This window comes from Nelumbo lutea, chromosome 1, assembly GCF_056320005.1.
Source record: "Nelumbo lutea isolate HS-2025 chromosome 1, American lotus-T2T, whole genome shotgun sequence".
In the NCBI taxonomy this organism is placed as follows: domain Eukaryota; kingdom Viridiplantae; phylum Streptophyta; class Magnoliopsida; order Proteales; family Nelumbonaceae; genus Nelumbo; species Nelumbo lutea.
In genome coordinates, this window is record NC_142684.1 from 203,794,559 (window position 1) to 203,814,160 (window position 19,602).

General features: G+C 36.7%; 1 protein-coding gene across 1 annotated transcript; it reads left to right on the forward strand.

Annotated features, from left to right (window-relative positions):
* The first annotated feature begins 3,060 nt into the window (after nucleotides 1-3,060).
* Nucleotides 3,061-9,986, forward strand: LOC148880483 (azadirone synthase LFS-like). Its single transcript, XM_088962388.1, has 11 exons — nucleotides 3,061-3,338; nucleotides 3,952-4,144; nucleotides 5,361-5,438; nucleotides 5,672-5,723; nucleotides 6,164-6,285; nucleotides 6,910-7,010; nucleotides 7,128-7,186; nucleotides 7,680-7,736; nucleotides 7,909-7,954; nucleotides 9,416-9,495; nucleotides 9,727-9,986. The coding sequence occupies exons 1-11, from the start codon at nucleotides 3,231-3,233 to the stop codon at nucleotides 9,788-9,790; spliced, it is 960 nt and encodes a 319-aa protein (XP_088818514.1). The 5' UTR covers nucleotides 3,061-3,230; the 3' UTR covers nucleotides 9,791-9,986.
* The last annotated feature ends 9,616 nt before the right edge of the window (nucleotides 9,987-19,602 follow it).

Consider the following 19,602-nt stretch of genomic DNA (forward strand, 5'->3'; position numbering starts at 1 on the left):
TATCAATTATTTGTAAGAAAAATATCATCACTCATGGCCTATTTGGGAGTAGGGGTTTAAACGGATCGAATTCGAATTTTAGTCCGATTGAAAAATTCTGACCGATATTAAAAATTAATATTTGAGTTTTAATCCGATTAAATATTCGAATATTCAATTCAATGAATTTGACTAATTAATTGTTTTAGGTAATTAATAAATATATAAAATAATAAATATTTTATTATATAAAGTATATAAATATATAAACTATTTATATAATTTAATTATTATATATATATAAATTATATAAAATATTTAAAAATTTCATATATTATATATAAGAATTAAATAATTGGTTGAATTCGGATATTTATCGAATCGAATCACTTCATATCCGAATTCGAATCCGAATAGCTATTCAATATGTATAGGATATCCGAATTTGACCAATTAGATATTCAAATGATTTGAATTCGACTCGATTATGTCGAATCTAGAATTCAAAATCAAATTTTCGAATATCGTTGACACCCCTAGTTGGGAGGGATGCAAACGGATCCAATTCGATACTATTTATGTTGGATCCGATCAGATTTGATAGGACTTGATTTGAACTCGAATCCTATTGATAAGTCAAATTTTCATATCTGATCCAATCCCACTTGTTTTCTTTAGAAATTAATAAACTATTAAAAGAAAAATAAAATATACTAATTTAAATAAAATAAAAACAAAAAATACAAATATTTTTAATTATTTTGATCATATATATATGTCTTTTATAAAAAAATAAATAATATAACAAATTTATAAAAATATATTTATAAATAAATATAACATATATATATATATATATATTATATTATATTTATGTTTAAAAATATGTAATATACATTGGATCGAATCTTCTTGGATCAGATAGGGGTTTATCCAAATCCAATCCGAAGATCCAAACAAGGGTGATATGAATTTGACCAAATAGGATCGGATCAGGATCTGATCCATTTGCACCCTTAGTTGAAGCTTTGGTGGTTTTTTGTTTTCCGCTCCATGGACCTACACAACCCAGGAGACTGAGTCCTAGTTTGAAAATTGGGAAGGATAAAAATACAAATATATACAATGCAAATACAAAATAACAAAAAAAAATACAAAGTTATATCCCAAACAGAACCTTAAGTCTTGAATCTCTTGATCCCCCGTAACAGCAGGATGGGTTCAATTATGATATGGAAAAGATATGATATCAGAAAAACATCTGACCAATCAACTTGAATCATAAACATAAACATGGTAGCAAATCATGTGTTATTTATCAAAATTCATGCATGGGTGAGTTTTGATTGGTCAAAACTCTTTTCATACAATATCTTTCCCGCATCATAGATTTTCCATTGGTGGAATTGATTTGTTTTGGAGAAGCATTAAGAGTGTGTTTGGTTTGATAGAAAAAAGGAAAAGTAAAAAAAAAAAAAAAGAGTTTTAATATATAAAAGACTTCTTTCAAATTAAAGAGGCTATAGTGCAAAATTTTGCATCAATTCCAAATAACATTGCACCGCAACCAAATACAACAATTTTTTGGGCTGAAATTCAGTAAACTTGTTTTTTCTTTAGGATTTTAGCCAAGTATTGGCAGTTCAATGATCTTAGAGTTTTTGCTCTCGGGAGATCCGAACCCTGATAATGGAGGATTCATAGCTGATCTGTTTATCACAATAGGCCTTAACTATATGTTATCATTCAAAGATGTTTCCGATGTATAACTAAGGGCTTGATCGTTTGTTTTTTTTGTTTTTTTTTTTCTTTTTCAATTTTTTTTGAGAGAGGGGAAAATTTATTTTCCTAGGAGGTAAGCGATACCCATCCCCTAAATCTAGGTGGATTAACTTTCTCACATGGGGGAAAGTTGCCGATACTTGAATGGGACAAAATTGCCTAAAATAAAAGAATATCAGTAAATATACTTATTTGAATAAGTGTTTTCTAGGAAATACTTACCCAGATACATATTTACCTGGATATAGGAATGGCAACGAGGCAGGGCAGGGACGGGGAGCCTCTCCCCATCCCGTCCCCACGAAAATCCCCATCCCTGTCCTTGTCCCCATCCCCTCTAATGGGGACAAGGTTATCCCCATCCCCATCCCCACGGGGAACCCCGTTCCCCGTGGGGATCCCCATTCCCCATAATTTTTTATAATATTAATAATTTTGTTTTTGTTTTGTTATTTTATTTAAAAATAAAAATAAATAAAATAACTAAAATTTACAATCTATTAAAAAAGACTTAAACATATTCAACCATATTTTTAAAACATCAATATATAGATGTATGTGTACATATATGACATATACATACATATATACATATATATTAGTAGGGATCCCATGGGTGGGGATCGGGGTCCCCGCGGGGTGGGGAGTGCTCTCCTCATCCCCACTAACGGGGGTGAAAATTTCCCCATCCCCGTCCCTGCAAGGGGTAAATCATTCCCATCCTCGCCCCATTCGGGGCAGATCCCCACGAGTATTGAGGAAAAGAGAAAAATTGACATCCCTACCTGGATAAACAATTTCACGAAAAGTGAACAAGGCCTAATATATATATGTGTGTGAATGGGTGAGTGCATGTGTGGATGTGTACAAAATTGTGACATGAGGCCAAATATATATTTTTTTTCCCGCAAAAATAGCAGGCAAGATGCGTTAGGACACGATGAAAAAATCACCCCAATTGATCGGAGTGTAAAGTTATAACATCTGAAAGTCAACAATTTTTTACCAAATTATAAACGGGTCAATAATTAAATCACCGAGATTAGTTGATTTTTGACCAAATCAAGATTGAATGACCGATTTTAACAGAACCAAACCTAAAATCCTAACTGGGTAATGGTTCGAATAATTCTACCGGCTGGGGTCAACGATGGATTGAAAATACTGGTTTCGGTATAATCCTCGGTAACAAATTGGTTGACTTTAATTTTTTGATACGAGAAAGAATTAGCTGAATTTGATGGCTGTTTTCAATCTCTTGCTTGCATTTATAAATTAGAGCTAAATGTGTTACCGGGCGTCCACTCGAACATTACTGGGCTCAGGCCTAGGTTGAGCCCATTCCGACTTTCAGGTGCTGAGCGCGCTTGGGCCTGATCCACGATCACTTGGTATTTGCCTATTTGGGGATTTAGTTATCCCAACTTCCCAAGCGATAGACCACGGAGCGGCAAGACAACCGTCAACAGATGCACGAACACAAAAAAGGAGGGAAAGAAATGGCGGCAACTCTGAAGCTTCCCATCGTCGACTTATCATCTTCAGATCGCATATCAGCAGCCAAATCGATCCGTCAGGTTTGTTCCTCAAAACCCTACAATTATCTCTATTTCTGGTTCTTCTTCGAACACCATGATTTTGATATTAAATTAAGCGTATTCGTAGTTTAACTGTTTAAGACTTCACTATTAAATTCCATACTATATTGAATATTGAGCAGCTTAACTTAAACAGTTTCTAGGTTTTTATTAATTTACCTATCGGTTTTCTTTAGTTTTTCATCATTCCTTTTTTTTTTTCTTTCTCTTTGCTCTGGGAGCCTTTTTAATAAGAATGTCGTCGTAGAGACCAGATAGCTTGACTTCACTGGAAATTCTTTATTTATTCAAATAATTTGATTTACCAGTTTCCTTCTTAACATTTTAACTAGTTATCTGGGATGATTTCTCTTTGGTACCAGTTTCCTGGGATAAATTGATTTTAACTAGTTATCTGGAATAATTTGATTTACTAGTTTCCTTCTTAACCGGAAATTATTTATTTATTCAAACCACTTGTTTTACAAGTGGGATAATTTCTCTTTGGTACTTTCATCTCGAACTCTAAGTCCTTGCTTAATTTAAAATTGGTTTCTTCTCTGCTTTCTTTTTTTTTTTTCATGTAATTTTAATACTGTAGTGGAAAATTCAGGCATGCGAGGACTGTGGTTTCTTTTACCTTGTGAATCATGGGGTTGAGGAGGAACTGCTTAAGAGAGTATTTGCGGAGAGTAAAAAATTCTTCTCGCTTCCTCTGGAAGAAAAGATGAAACTCGTGCGTAAGGAACACAGAGGTTACACACCTTTTTATGCCGAGAAACTTGATCCTTCATTAAATATTAGAGGTTTGCCGCTGTACTCTTATCAGTCTGTTAGCCTTTCATCTCTATTTCAGTCTTGTGAATTTGTTTATATGTGTCTTCGCCTTGATTTTGTTCTTGTGGTGATCAGGACCCTCCAATTAATGGGACAATAAAGAAGGTTATAATGCTGAAAACCATAACAAATTGGTAGTTAGGTTTCATGCCAAAAATCATAACACATGATTATTTTAAAAATGGAGAGATTAAAATGTCACTAAGGGTGAAACGGTGGATGGAATTGAGGCATTTTTTTGAATTGGTAGCATTTAGGTACAGGTGGTAACTAGGATTGATAAAAAAGTAAGTAGAGAGGAAAAAGGAATTGTAAATTGGACGGATACAAACATTAAGTAGTCTCTCCATTTTGGAGGATATTGAGGGATGGAGTCTCCCAACACAATGTATTGTAATGGAAGTCTGCAACATAACAGAAGAAACCAAATAAGATCCATTATAAGTAATGGAATCCAAATGATAGATTAATAAGAACTTGATGGGAAAACCTCAATTTACATACTGAAGACTCGCACTTTTAGGTAGGAGCCAGTAGTTCTGCATTGAACCTGCACCTTGTTTAAGTTTATTCTCATGTCTGAATTGTGTTTGCTGTTGTTTGAAAGAAAATTGACTAATCTTTTGTCACACTACGTTGATACACCTTTGGCAAGATGATACCATCTAAAATGTGATTTTCTATCTGGGTTCCTTTTTCCTATGTTGACATACCTTAATATGGTGTTCAAGTTTTTTTTTTTTTTTTTTTTTTTTTTTTTTTTTTTTTTAAATATTCTATGCTGCATCCTTGTTACTGGGGATTCTTTTGGAAGGAATTATTTAATTTTGACTCCCGACCTGCATTTATAATTGAAAGGCTGGATTAGTTTTACAAAACTTGGCAACAGTGCTCCTAGTTATTGGTCCTTGAACATCATACATACTAAGCATAACCGCTTGAGTTGCGTCTATGTTTCTTGTCTGTCAGATTTGGGGTATTTATTACATCGCTGGAAGGCTTATTTGGTATTTTATTCAGAAGTCCCTTTGATTTGCAAAAATTTCTATCAGATCACTATTACCTATTGGCCATGTCATGAACTCATATTTGCGATGTCAGGATCTCTCTCTCTCTCTCTCTCTCACACACACACACACACACAACATGATACAATACTGATCTTCTGCATGTAATGGGAACCAGGTGACCTGAAGGAGAGTTTCTATATTGGCCCTATAGAAGGCCTTGCACAAAGTCATCTGAATCAATGGCCTTCGGATGGTATTGTTTGTTCTCATCATCTTTAAGGGTTATTGAGTTTTTATTTCATGTATCTAGTATTATCATCATAGATTGATAACAAGCATGAACCAATTTCTGCCTTGTGTCTGACATTATCTTTTTATTTTTCAATTCTCTTGTTGCATTTCTTGCTGTTACCTTGAGAATTGCTTTTTATTGAAGAGGTTTTGTTGAACAGAAATCTTGATACTGTTTTGGCTAGGAAATTGTAGAAGCTCTGCCATCTTGGAGACCAACTATGGAATTTTATTATGAAAAAGTCCTGTAAGTTTCATGATTTTATCATTCAATCCTAACTTTACTTCTTTGTGGGGGAGGGGGGTGAAGCAATGTTTTCTTGTGTAAAAATGGCAACCTAGTGCAAATTCAGGGTATGGGAAGGGACAGATGTATGTAGCTTTACCCATACACAGAGACTATTTCCAAGATTTGAACCCTGATCACCCAGGTCACAATGTTTTATTGTGCGACTTGTGTCTTCTATAAATTTCCTTTTTGTTAAAATCTTCTAACAATGGATATGACACTGAACAGAATGGAATGACAAAACAGGATTCATGTAGCCAACCCCATATAGTTGGCACAATGCTTAGATGATGATGATGTACATGTGCTTATATAGGGGCAAGATTCCTTTTCTATGTCTTTTCCCTTTTCTTTCTCTAAGAACATGTCATAATGGATATTGCATTTTACTTTGTCAGCACTGCTGGGAAAAAGTTAATCTCCTTGATTGCTCTTGCTTTGAACTTGGAAGAGAATTTCTTTGAGAAAATTGGGGCATTGGATTCACCAATGGCATTTCTTCGCCTTTTACACTATCCAGGTTTGGTAATACAAATTTTCTTTCTAAAATTTCTCCCTCTTTTGTTGTAGTTTCTTCACAGGTAATCATTTATCCTATTTATTTGTATTCTTGACTTTTTTTTCTTCTGCACTGATGGCCATAATGTGTTTCAGAAAGCTACTTATTGTTCTATCCTTTATACACATAATTTACAAATAGCATTTTAGTTTATTAGTTGGCTATATATCTTAGGGAAATTTAAGTTATACACTGTTTCACATGCATGTATTTTTGGGTGCTTCATTTTTTGTCATAAGTTGTATTTTGGAAACAAAGCTTGCACTTTGCATGAATGGATTGATGATTGTGGTTGATCATCATACCAACTTCTAGTAGCGAGTCAGTGATTGAGAGTTTATACTACTTAAAATACAATTCACACCTATTGGGGGGGGGGGATGTTTGACGTCTCCCAGTTTTAGCTCCCAACTTGGTTTGATCCATATGCCAAATCCAGGTGCTGTTAGGGCATCGAGCTCCCTTTGGTAATTTTCTTCTTTTGTTTTTCCTCTTTTATATTTGCTTGGTACTTCGACCATGCAAATGTTCTGCTTCTATGGGTTATTTTATTTTTTTAACAAATATTAACTGCTTTGATTTCAGGTGGAATGGATGTTTCCAGTGATGGAACATATGGTGCTTCTGCTCATTCAGATTATGGGATGATAACTCTTCTAGCAACAGATGGAGTCCGTGGACTTCAGGTATGTATATCTAATGGTCAAAAAAAGATTGTCTCATATCTATTGGTAAAAAAAATGATTGTCTCTCAAATTTTGATTGCTGACATTATTCTAATATCACATTTTTTTCTTTAACAGATCTGCAGAGAAAAGGATAATCTGCCTCAGGTATGGGAGGATGTTCATCATCTCAATGGGTAAGTGCATTACTTTCATGCAGTTTAATAATACCTGATGATGTAACTCTGGCACGTGAGCAGAGTGCAATCTTTTGTTCCATTGTCTGAAGTGTCAGTGCAGTCTAAGAATAAGATAATCAGATAGAGTTGACTTTAATTCAAAGTCTCTGAGTTGTTTATGTTTCAGGGAGTTACATTGCTAGGATGCATCTACATTCCACTAGGACTAGTTGTACATTAACTTTTACCTCAGCAGATGTTCTTTTCTTGAGTAAACATGCTTTTCTAAATTTGCAAGTATAGGGTAAATGGGGAAGTCTGGCCGACTGGCTATTTATGTTGTGTTGATTTCTAAACCAGAACTCCAGAAGTTTGCCTTTAGCTTCAATTAGTAAGGTCACCTTTGTCATGGACTACTTTAATGAATAGCAGTTTGTTTCACTTTTATCAGCCTAGATATATTATATCCTCAGAATTGTGAAGTTTCTTGTCGCATATTATTGACTTGCAGAGCTTTTATTGTTAACATTGGTGACATGACTGAGAGATGGACTAATTGTTTGTTTCGGTAATTCCTCTTCCTCATTGTATAATTTATGGGCCTTTCTTTCAGCACTTACAATCTTTTTCCTTTCTAGGTTCAAGATTCCAATTTTTCTTACAAATTGTGATACCAATACTGGATTTATTGAAAGACATTGTTTTGACATTTCATTTTGCCTTGTTCTCCTCATTTGCAGTTCAACATTGCATCGAGTTATGGCAACGGGAGAAGAACGCTATTCTGTACTTATTGATTTGCCTCCCAGTTTACTTTTCCTGGTTTAATATAACCTTTTATAGTTGTACCTATTTTAAATAAGCCATTGTTCTATTAAGGAACTTGCCCACTGGCCTCAAGTAAATGGACTGGCCCCAAGAACGATGGCTTGGCTTGGTTCATGCCCGCATGATACATATTAAGAGAAATGAATTAGAAAGGAGATTTTAATGAAGATATATCACAGGGAACCAACCTTAGCAAGAAATAAAAATATAGAAGGAAAAAATAAAGGTTAGGGAGAAATTATCTGTGACAATTTGAAGGGGCTGGAAGATTTAGGGGTAGACCAAAAGGGCATGGGTTGAACTGTTGACGTGGTTCAAAATGATTTAAACAGTTTATCAGTGAATATGGGATTGAATACAACAGAATGGCGGAGCAGGATTTATGTAGCTGACTCCATATTGTTGGGACAAGGCTTAGATGATGATGATGAACAAAGGTTAAAGAGCAGCAGTAGACTAGGTTTACTCAATGTCTGCAGAGAAGAACACATTGCATATCATAACAATTCTCAAGAAACAGATTATAAATTTATCTCTATATCAATATGCTTGTTTCTCAAATTCTCTTAAAATTTTCTTTTAATCTGTTTCTTGAGAATTGTTATGATGTGCAATGTGTTCTCTGCCGTTTCATCCAAGACATAAGAACTTGCCTTTTAACTGCATGACATCACAACCTTAGGCTTCTCCTCTGTGTTTCCTTAGTTTCTATTTTTGTAATGTATTTGTGCATTTTAATAAATTTAGTAATGAATTATGAGTCCAAGGGTGGGCCTTGGTTCAATGATTGGGTTGCTCCATTGTGACCTGGGTTCAAAGCTTGGAAATAGCGTCTCTGTATGCGCCTGGGGTAAGGCTGCATAAATCTTTCCCTCCCCAAACCCCGCATTGATGGGAGCCTTGTGCACTGGGCTGCCCTTTAATTATGAGTCCATTCACCACCTTACCATTTCTTTACTTGGTTACATAACAGAAGGCCGAGCATTTCTTTTTGTTTTTAAACACTGGTCTGTGCACTTGAGCTATTGTTGAGTAGAGTGTTCAAAAGGCAGACCCAAGTTTGCAGGCAATTCTCATTTTATGGGTGCGCCTTGCCTGAACCTATGCCTGAACCTATGTGTTCCTCACCTGGCTTGCTGCTATGTTTTGATTAGTTAACCTCAAGCCTGCTGTTTAAAAAGCTAATATATTATTTTGTAGGTTGTAGTTGTAGCTATGATTTTCAGATGTTGAGTTGAACAATATATTCTATGTAGGACTTGAACTTACAAGAGTACAACCTATGAAGTGTGTATCACTTCATTCAGGCACACATATTGCCTTGTGTCTCAGACTATAAGAAACTCTTGTGCTTTGGTTGCACTAAAAAACTATATCTATACTTGAAAACATATTTCTTATTGTCCTGCAATATTGCAGGCAGCCTTCTTTTTAGATCCCAACTCTGATTGTGTAGTTGAATGCTTGGAAAGTTGCTGCAGAGAGACGTTTCCCCCAAGGTACGGATATATTTATTGACAGCTGTCCTATAAGCATTGTGCAAATGCAGATGGGTTGGGAATCACCTCTAGATGGTCCATTTGTGGGCTTACTTGTGATAATTTTCACTTGTTATTGTTGTTAAAATATATATATATATATACTGGAAATAAATAGAATTCACGTTAATCTATTTACCTGACTCTTGTTGCATTCTATTTATCAAAAGAAAGTCTTTATTGTGCTTGCAGGTTTCCTCCCATCCGCAGTGGGGACTATCTTAATGAGCGTCTCAGGATAACATATTCTTCATAACAAGGTGACTTTAACAATATGAGGGACCTAGAAAATCTTTACTTGGTTGGTCTGTAAAATAAAAACGGCTTCGGTCATCTTCTACAATGTCTATTAGGTAACAGTTTGACCTAAAATTAGTCTCTGGGGCAGCTTGGTTGGAATATGGTACACTTTCTATTAATGACAAGTACTTCGAACTTATCTTTCTGTTTTCTATGCTATTGCTTGGTGATCAAGCTTTAATCACATGAGTGGCCCAAAAAAGGGAAAAGAAAAGGAAAATCTCTAGTATTTTTGTCAGGGAAAGATGAGGTTAGAACATGTTCAGTGTAGATGAGCTCTTCCAACCTCATGGTGTATAGGCCCCCTCATCTCATTAGATTTTAGTCCTAATATCACTGATTAGTTATTGGTGTTTTGGGTTGACTTGAAAAGCTAAGAAGCTTTTCCCTATTTTCGAGCTGAGCCTATGACCTAGGTAAATAGTATTGTGCTAGCTACATTTTGTGTTGTATTGACCATTGAGGGAAGGTTTGTTTAAAAGCTAGGTTGTTTCTCTTCACCACCTTCTCGAAATTGCATGGTTTTCAGTTTTCACTATAGCTCCTATTACTCCGAACCACCTCAGAATCGAGAAATAACACCTGCAGAGATAATCCTTGGCCCACATTTTGTTCTGTGACGAAACTTTATAAACGCATTGATTTTGTGGAAATGTTAACAAGTTCTTACGTTGCAGATTGTATTTGGTGCCTTGGTGGGCTCAAATTTTTTGGTATTTTGGTGGGGTTCAATGAGAACCAAAATTTCCAACGTTGCTATCGTCATCCACTTGTACGGCTCATAGTTGTTACCCTAAATCCTATTCTTGGCAAAAAAAATCGTTGAATGGGTCAGCGATTCATTGACTCAGGCGGTCGAACCGTTGAACTGTTCAACAGTTTTTAGCCTTTTTTTTATCTTAATTATTATTTTTTTTTAATTTTTTGTTGGAACAGACTCTGTTTGAACCAGGCATTTGAACAGTTGACTTGAAAACTGGTAGCCAAAATGATTCCGGTTCCAGATCGGTTTTTAAAACCTTTGATCCATTGTACTTACTAGTTGAAAGGCTGATGGCTGTTCCGATGAGTTTGAGGGATTCAATGGTCTGATACAACAACATACATACGAGTACTCCTGTGTTAGTTTTAAGGTCCGATAGCTGGTTTATGGTTAAATATAAATTGCTGGTGCTCAGACGTTTTAGCAGCTTGGCCTAGAAGGTGCGCCCTAGTATTATATCGTCTATTTATACAGCAAAATGCAAGTGAGGATAGTTCCGGATTTCCAAAGCAAAATAAGACACGGCCAAGGAAGGCCAGAATGGTGTTCTAAAGCGTTTAGAACGAAATCGGATTTGATTTTCACAAAATCATTCTCATATCGTTTTCACAGCCCTTCTCATCTGTGCATTAACATCTTAGATTTGCTGAAAAACAAAATTGAGCGAAGGAGCATATTTTGTGTTCTTTAAGCGTTGCTTTTAAAGACAAATGATATGAAACCAACACATTTAAGCGTCAAACACAAAGCCTAACTTTGGGATTTGTGTTTTTGGGCTTCAAAAGCACAGATCCTAAAATTTATCCAAACGCAACTAAGGCTCAGTTTGGAAGGAATACAAATACAAATATGTATTTGCACTGTGCATGTTTATAATTATACTCCTTCCAAACTGAGCCTAAAGGTTTAAAATATTGCAATATATTTGTATGTTTCTATGATTAAATATAGATGACTTTTCAGGATAACCGACATACTCAATACTAAGACTAAATTGATTTTATTAGTTCTAAAATATCCACCTACAGAGTATCCAACAAAAAAAGAAGAGTTTTGATTGAATGGGACTTTAGATGTGCAAATTAGTATAGATACATTACTCATTTCTTTTTATTTACTTGTTCGCTATCACTTTTTTTTCTCCATTTATCTGAGTTTCTTTCAAGGTTCAAAATTTCAGGATTGAGTATGGATACTGTGGATATTATCGGGTTATGCATGGGTGTGATAAGTAGGGAACTCACAAAAATTGCAGTAATATGTCAATAACAATAAGGATCAAATTATTATAAACAAGGAATATACTAAGAAAATAATGGGAAATGGTGGAATAAATTACTAATTTAAATGATTAATTGCTCATTTTCTTTTGCTTTTTTAGTTTTTTAGTTGGTATAGTGCTAATAAAAGAAAGTTCTTAAAAGGTGGCTCGAGAAAACTTGAAGGTTAAAACCAATAATAAGGTCCTGCTATGATATTGAAAATGTATAGTATATCTAACAAATTAATTGTTGTAAAAATTATACAGAGAAAGGTAGAAAGGGAACTTATCAGTGAATGCTTTCCAAACCCGAAATGCAGAAGAATTGCAGAACTGTTATTGAGAACTGAGAATTGTAGTGAATATAAAGGATGAGTCGTGCTATTTGGTCACTCTTCTTAAAGTTGAATTTGCCCCCGTGCAGTTGGGTGAATGTGATGTGTGGCTCATTGTGACACTAGCAAGTGCACTAGCCGTTCAAGTAATAAAGTAGTGAGTGAAGTATCGTTCCCACGAGGATTTAGAAAACAATTACCAATACTAAATTGAGCACTTCTTATCTGATCAACAAATAAATCAAAACTTTAATGAAAGCTAAAAAAATCCTAAATTAAAATCTATCTAAATCATTGGCCCAATTGCCTTCAAATCAGGTTAGAAGAGTAAGCAGTAAATGTCAATATCAGAATTCAGCAATCTATCAATTTGGATCATTCGAATAAATCATGATTGAGCCTTGGTTTGGTGAAACCCCAAGGTCATGAACAGCCTCTCTCAAGCGCATGTTCATCCTATGCATGAGTGACGGTTCTTCTATGTCTAGCAAGAATCTAATCCCCATGCATGCATTTCTTCAAACACTTCTAAGGCATCAATTCAAATATGAATTGATCACCAACTGAATTGTGCAAGTTATCTCTAACCTTGCGCTCAATTCAGTTCTTGAATAGTAGATCTGAATTCCTAGAGTCTCTCTCAAGCACTCTAGGAATTCCAAGCTGTAGATTAATTCGGCCAATCTAAAAATTGCAGATCTGAATTCTCTTTCAAGCAATTCAGATCTTGCAAATTCAGATCTGAGTTTTGAAGGTTAGTTGGCCGAATTAATCTACAATAACACCCTTATTCAAGAAACTTCAAGTACAATTCATGACCATTTGAATGAATAAAAAAGAATTGGATTGCTGAACTGAAATTTTACAAGTTGAAATACATCAAGGAAGAATTTTAACAAGGAGAAAGAAGAAAGAAAATATAACAAAGAAAACTGAATTCGAATCAAAAGAGAATGAAATACAATTGATTTATTACAAAAGATCTTTGAATCACAAACCCTCAATTCGAACTCACCTTCTCTTCTAGCTTGCTTGTCTTGAACTTCCTTCAGCCCTTCTTCTTCTTCTTCCTTGCGCCTAGCCTTCTTCTCCTCTCTTCTCTCAAGGTGGCCGAACCTCTAAGAGTGGGAGAGCCTTCCTCTCAAGCAATTGAACACCTCTCCCCCTTCCTAGAGGCCTCCTTATATAGTTTTTCAAGGGGGCTCTTGCCCCTTCTTGAAGTCTCTAGAATTGGGTGTATTACACCCCTCATGAACCTTCTAGAGTGCTCCCTCCTTCTCTTCAAGAAACTTCTAGGAGTTGCCGCCCCTAGCTCCCTTTGGGCTGCTATTTGGGCTAAAACTTAGCTTGCTTTTGAGCTCATGTGGGCTACACTCTAGGCTGTTATTTGGGCTAAAAATGGGCTGGGCCAAAATTTCCTTCTTGCTATGCTTCTTCCCTTGGGTTTTCCAAAGAGTTAGCTTGCACTACTTGGGCCGAATGAAACTCCCTTGCTCTCATGGTTGGGCCGGGCTGAACTTGATAAATTTTGGGCTTTTTTTTCTTGCTTTTGCCTTTTTTTTGTTGATTTGGCTCCCCCTGAAATCTTTCTTGCAATCAATCTAAAATAGGGCAAAATCTAATTAAACCAGCATAAAATTTCATGCAAAAACCTCATAAAATATAGATAAATTGTAGGTTCATCAAATACCCCCACACTTAAGCTTTTGCTTGTCCTCAAGCAAAGACATCAGCCATAAACTTAACATTTCCCCCTTCTGTTCTCACCATTTACCTGGTGAACTTTTTAAGATAGAAATTCATTCAGTAGTTGGGGGACTTTTGTAGGTGCTCAACTCTTATTCTTGTAAATTACTATTTAAGATATGTATAAGATCCAAAGAAAGGAGAATATGAATTTCATCATAGTCTACCCTTCACTCCTAATTCATATATAAATCAGCTCCTTAATTGTCAAGGTTAATAATCAAATTTCACTAAGTTTCACATCTGTAACTAAATCTTAATGAGAGTTCAACTTTAGAGTGCCCCTTTGAACCTCAGCTATCACCACAATTTCTTAATTCTAGGGGTGAGTGCATCTTATGCTCCATCTCACACTTTTCTTTTCTTTTCTTTTTTTTTTTTTTTGGTGTGAGTGCATCTTATGCTCCATCTCACACTGGTCACTTGCTTGAGGTAGGTAAATAGGACTCATGTTCTAAGCTGCTAGTTTTACTATTCAGCTCAGAATAGCGGAGTCAATTTGGGTTTTTGTCCTTCTTTACAATTATTGAACCTCAAGAATCAACACTTCAGATGTGCACTAGCTTTCTTGACCATTAACAATGAAATCAAGGGCTTCCATACACATGAAGGAAGTTAGGGCTAGTCATGCTGAAAGGCATATTCAGCTCTCCTTTTCTCATGCATATATCAAACTGGGTTATTCACAAGAATAAAAACTTAACAAGTACATCAGTCTCCCTCAACTCATTGAATTCTTTCTTAAAAAAAAAATCATCAAATAAATAGTAATGAATTTGAGGGGTTCCAGTCTTTTTTTGGTTATGTCATTGCCTGCATATGTGTGTTGGGGTGCATGGTTTCAGCCCCCATATCCTAGCCTCGGGCTCACTCCCCCACACTTAAGATGAACATTGTCCTCAATGTTCGTAGTGTTAGGGGATCACACTTGCTAGAGCAAACTGAAGAAAAGAAAATGATGAACTGAGTCCTTAAAGAATTGGAATTTTGAGAAAAAGATCTTTATTTTACTAACTAATATTCTAAAAAGATAAATGACAAAAAGATTCCTTAACCTGTTCATGAGCAAGCATAAAAGATTATTGGTTATCAAGATAAACAGTGGATGGAGGGGGTACAGTACCGCCCATTAAATATGGTTTTAGGCGCTGACCATTTACTTTAAACGTGCCCTGAACCGGGTGGGTGAGTTCTATAGCCCCATGGGGAAAAACCTGTGAAATGGTAAAGGGTCCAGACCACCTGGATCTCAGCTTACCTGGAAACAAGCGGAGACGGGAATTATATAACAATACCTGTTGGCCTACATAAAAGTTCCGTCTCAGCAAGTTCTTATCATGCCAGTTTTTTATTCTTTCTTTATAAACTTTGGCATTCTCATAGGTGGTAAGTCTGAATTCATCCAATTCATTCAATTGCAACCGCCTTTTAGCCCCTGTGGCCTGAATGTCAAAATTTAATAATTTAAGAGCCCAATAGGCCTTGTGTTCTAATTCAACTGGTAAATGGCATGCTTTACCAAAGACCAATCTGTAGGGGGACATGCCAATGGGTGTCTTAAATGCAGTTCTGTATGCCCATAATGCATCATCTAATTTGATGGACCAATCTTTTCTGGCAGATGCTACGGTCTTTTCCAGAATTCTTTTGAGTTCCCTGTTAGCCAACTCCACTTAGCCACTGGTTTGAGGGTGATAAGGGGTAGCTAATTTATGTGTAATTCCATATTTCTGCATTAACCTCTCAAATTGGCTATTGCAGAAGTTAGTTCCCCTATCACTAATTATAGCTCGCGGAGTGCCAAATCGGGAGAATAGCTTCTTTAGGAAGTGTACCACCCTTCTTGAGTCATTTGTGGGTAAAGCCATGGCTTCTACCCATTTGGATACATAGTCAACTGCAACGAGGATGTACTTATTTCCAAAAGAATTCGGGAAAGGTCCCATGAAATCTATACCCCAAACATCAAAGATTTCACAGATTAAAATATTGGAAAGGGGCATTTCATTCCGTTGGGAAATGTTTCCCGATCTTTGGCATTTGTCACATGTGGACACATACCTATGGGCATCTTTGAAAAGTGTGGGCCAATAAAAACCTGATTGCAAAACCTTGGCTGCGGTGCGATTAGCTCCAAAATGACCTCCTGCTTCTTTATCATGACAAAATTGGAGTACCGACTCCATCTCCTCCTCGGGGACACATCTCCTTATGATCTGATCTGCACACAATTTATACAAAAAGGGTTCCTCCCATAGATAGTATTTTACATCAGAAAGGAATTTCTTTTTCTGTTGATATGAAAGGTTAGGAGGAAGGACTTGTGCAGCTAGATAATTAGCAAAATCAGCATACCAAGGATATGAGTATTTCTGTATTGAGTACAACTGCTCATCCGAAAATTCTTCTCGAATGTTGCTGGTTATCTCCTCTTTTGAGCTTACCGTGTCCAACCGGGAGAGATGGTCAGCAGCCAGGTTTGCAGCACCCTTCATGTCTCTAATCTCAATGTCAAACTCTTGCAATAAAAGGATCCACCTGATCAGTCTTGGTTTTGAGTTTTGCTTGGTAAGCAAGTGCCTTAATGCCGAGTGATCTGTGTAGACAACAACCTTGGATAATATCATATATGAACGAAACTTATCAAGTGCAAATATTACTGCTAGCAACTCCTTTTCTGTGGTGGTGTAATTGAGTTGGGGTCCAGTCAAGGTTCTGCTAGCATAGTAAATTGGCTGAAAATGTTTGTTCATTCTTTGTCCTAAAACAGCTCCTATAGCAAAATCACTCGCATCACACATTAATTCAAATGGGAGGGTCCAATCTGGTGCTACCATGATAGGTGCATGGATCAATTTGTCTTTCAAGATGTTGAAAGCATGAAGGCATTCAGTTGAAAATTCAAAAGGCACTTCTTTCTGAAGCAAGGTAGATAATGGCTTGGAAATTTTTGAGAAATCCTTAATAAACCTCCTATAGAATCCGACATGTCCTAAGAAACTTCTCAAAGAACGAACAGATGTTGGGGTTGGCAATTTTTCAATTGCCTCCACCTTGGCCTTGTCGACTTCTATACCTCTTTGAGAGATCTTGTGTCCAAGCACTATGCCTTCTTGCACCATAAAATGACATTTCTCCCAATTCAACACAAGATGTGTTTCTTTACATCTAGTAAGCACCTGTTCCAGATTATTCAAACATGTATCAAACGAAGAGCCAAAAACTGAAAAATCATCCATGAAGATCTCAATAAATTTTTCAACCATATCAGAAAATATAGACATCATACATCGCTGAAAGGTTGCTGGGGCATTGCATAACCCAAAGGGCATCCTTCGGTATGCAAAGGTTTCATATGGGCAAGTAAAAGTGGTCTTTTCTTGATCTTCTGGTGCAATTGGTATCTGGTTATACCCTGAATATCCATCCAAGAAACAATAATACTCATGCCCGGTTAGCCTCTCCAACATTTGATCCATAAATTGGAGAGGGAAATGGTCCTTCCGGGTGGCTTCATTTAATTTTCTATAGTCAATACACACACGCCATCTGGTAACGGTTCTAGTAGGGATGAGTTCATTTTTCTCATTTGGAACAACAGTCGTACCCCCTTTCTTGGGCACAACTTGCACAGGGCTTACCCAAGAACTATCAGAAATAGGATAAATGATCCCAGCATCTAACAACTTAATTATTTCAGCCTTTACCACTTCTTTCATGTTGGGGTTCAGGCGCCTTTGGGGTTGAATGGAAGGCTTGCTGTCCTCTTCCATCAAAATTCTGTGAGTGCAGATTGATGGATTAATGCCTTTGATATCTTCTACCTTCCAAGCTATAGCATTTTTGTGTTCCCGCAGCACTCTTAATAATTTTTCTCTTTGTAAGGGATTCAGCACTGCAGAAATTATCACGGGGAGATCTGATGGTTCCTCAAGGAAAGTATACTCTAAATGGGATGGTAATTGCTTCAGTTCAAGGGTGGGGGGTTCTTGGAGTGATGGCTTACCTAATGGTCCAGGCAATTTGCCTAAGTTCTCTAATTTAAGAAACCCCTTTCCCTTGAATTTAGGCTTATCGTTCAGGCAAGAGGATCAGTTATTCTACTTACCTAAAAGCATTCATCAATTGTCAATTCAATGGCATCAATCATAAAATAAGAATCATCACTAGAGGGTGCATGTTTCATAGCATTAGACATTTTAAAAATTATCTCCTCATCTTGTATCCTAAGGCTGAGTTGTCCTTGTTGGACATCAGTCATTGCTTTCCCGGTAGCCAGGAAAGGTCTCCCTAGGATAAGCGGGACCTCCACATCTTCTTGCATGTCTAACACAATGAAATCAACTGGAAAAATGAATTTGTCAACTTTAACTAACACATCTTCTATGATCCCCCTAGGATGTCTAATGGATCTATCAGCCAATTGTAATGCCACTCTAGTGGGTTGGGGTTCATTCAACCCCAATTTCTTGAAGATAGAATATGGCATTAAATTGATGCTAGCTCCCAGGTCACATAAAGATTTTTCAACTTTTAAACTGCCAATGGTACAAGGAATAGTGAAACTCCCTGGATCTTTGAGTTTCTAAGGCAGCTTGTTCAGAAGGATAGCAGAACATTCCTCATTTAATGCAACTGTAGCCACATCTCTCAGTTTCCTTTTGTTTGCCAATAATTCCTTCAAAAACCTTGCATAGTGTGGCATCTGGGCTAAAGCATCAGCAAAAGGAATATTAATATGTAAACTTTTAAATATTTCAAGAAACTTACCAAATTCCTTCTCCAATTTTTGTTGCTTCAGCCTGTTAGGGAATGGAACTTGTGGTTGTTGGTGCATTCCTTGTTGTGCTTCTGGTTGTTCCGTCTTCTATTGTCTGGTCCCAAGGTTTGTTTCTGCCTTGGGTTCAGCCCAATTCTTATTTTCTACCTCAGGCAACTCTTTTCCACTCCTTAAGGTAATAGCTTGCACCTGCTCTCGTGGATTCACTTCAGTGTTGCTTGGAAGAGTTCCCGGCAGTCTGGAAGAGATTAATTGTGCCAATTGCCCCACTTGGTTTTCCAGGTTTTTGATTGAGGCTTCCTGGTTCTGGAACCTAGTTTCTGCACCTGCTATAAATTTTGTCATCAGTTCTTCCAAATTGGATTTTGGTTCAGGCTGATGATAAGTCTGGTGGAACGGCTTGGAAGTATGCTGATTTGGCCAGGGTTGGCTTGAAAGTCCCCTCCATCCTGGATGAAAAGTATGGTGACTCTGGTAACCCTGTTGTCTTGACGAATTGCTGACTTAGTCAACTTGTTCAGTAGATGGTCTGAACTGATTTCCAACTTGGCAGTCTGTACTGATGTGGCCTCCCCCACACAATTCACAATTAAGAGGCTGCACATGCATGGCAGCTATCTGCATTTCATCTATTTTCTTACTGAGTGCTCCTATTTGTGCAGATAGTGCTGTATAAGTGTCAACATTATGCAAGCCTTGCTGCTTCCTAGTTTGAGTTCTTTCCGAATGCCATTGATAGTTGTTGGCTGCCATTTCCTCAATAAGTGCATGGGCAACCTCAGGAGTTTTATTATTTATGGATCCTCCGACTGCAATATCTAATATGGTCTTATTTGAGTCAGTAAGACCATTATAGAAAGTCTGCACTTGCAGCCAAATGGGG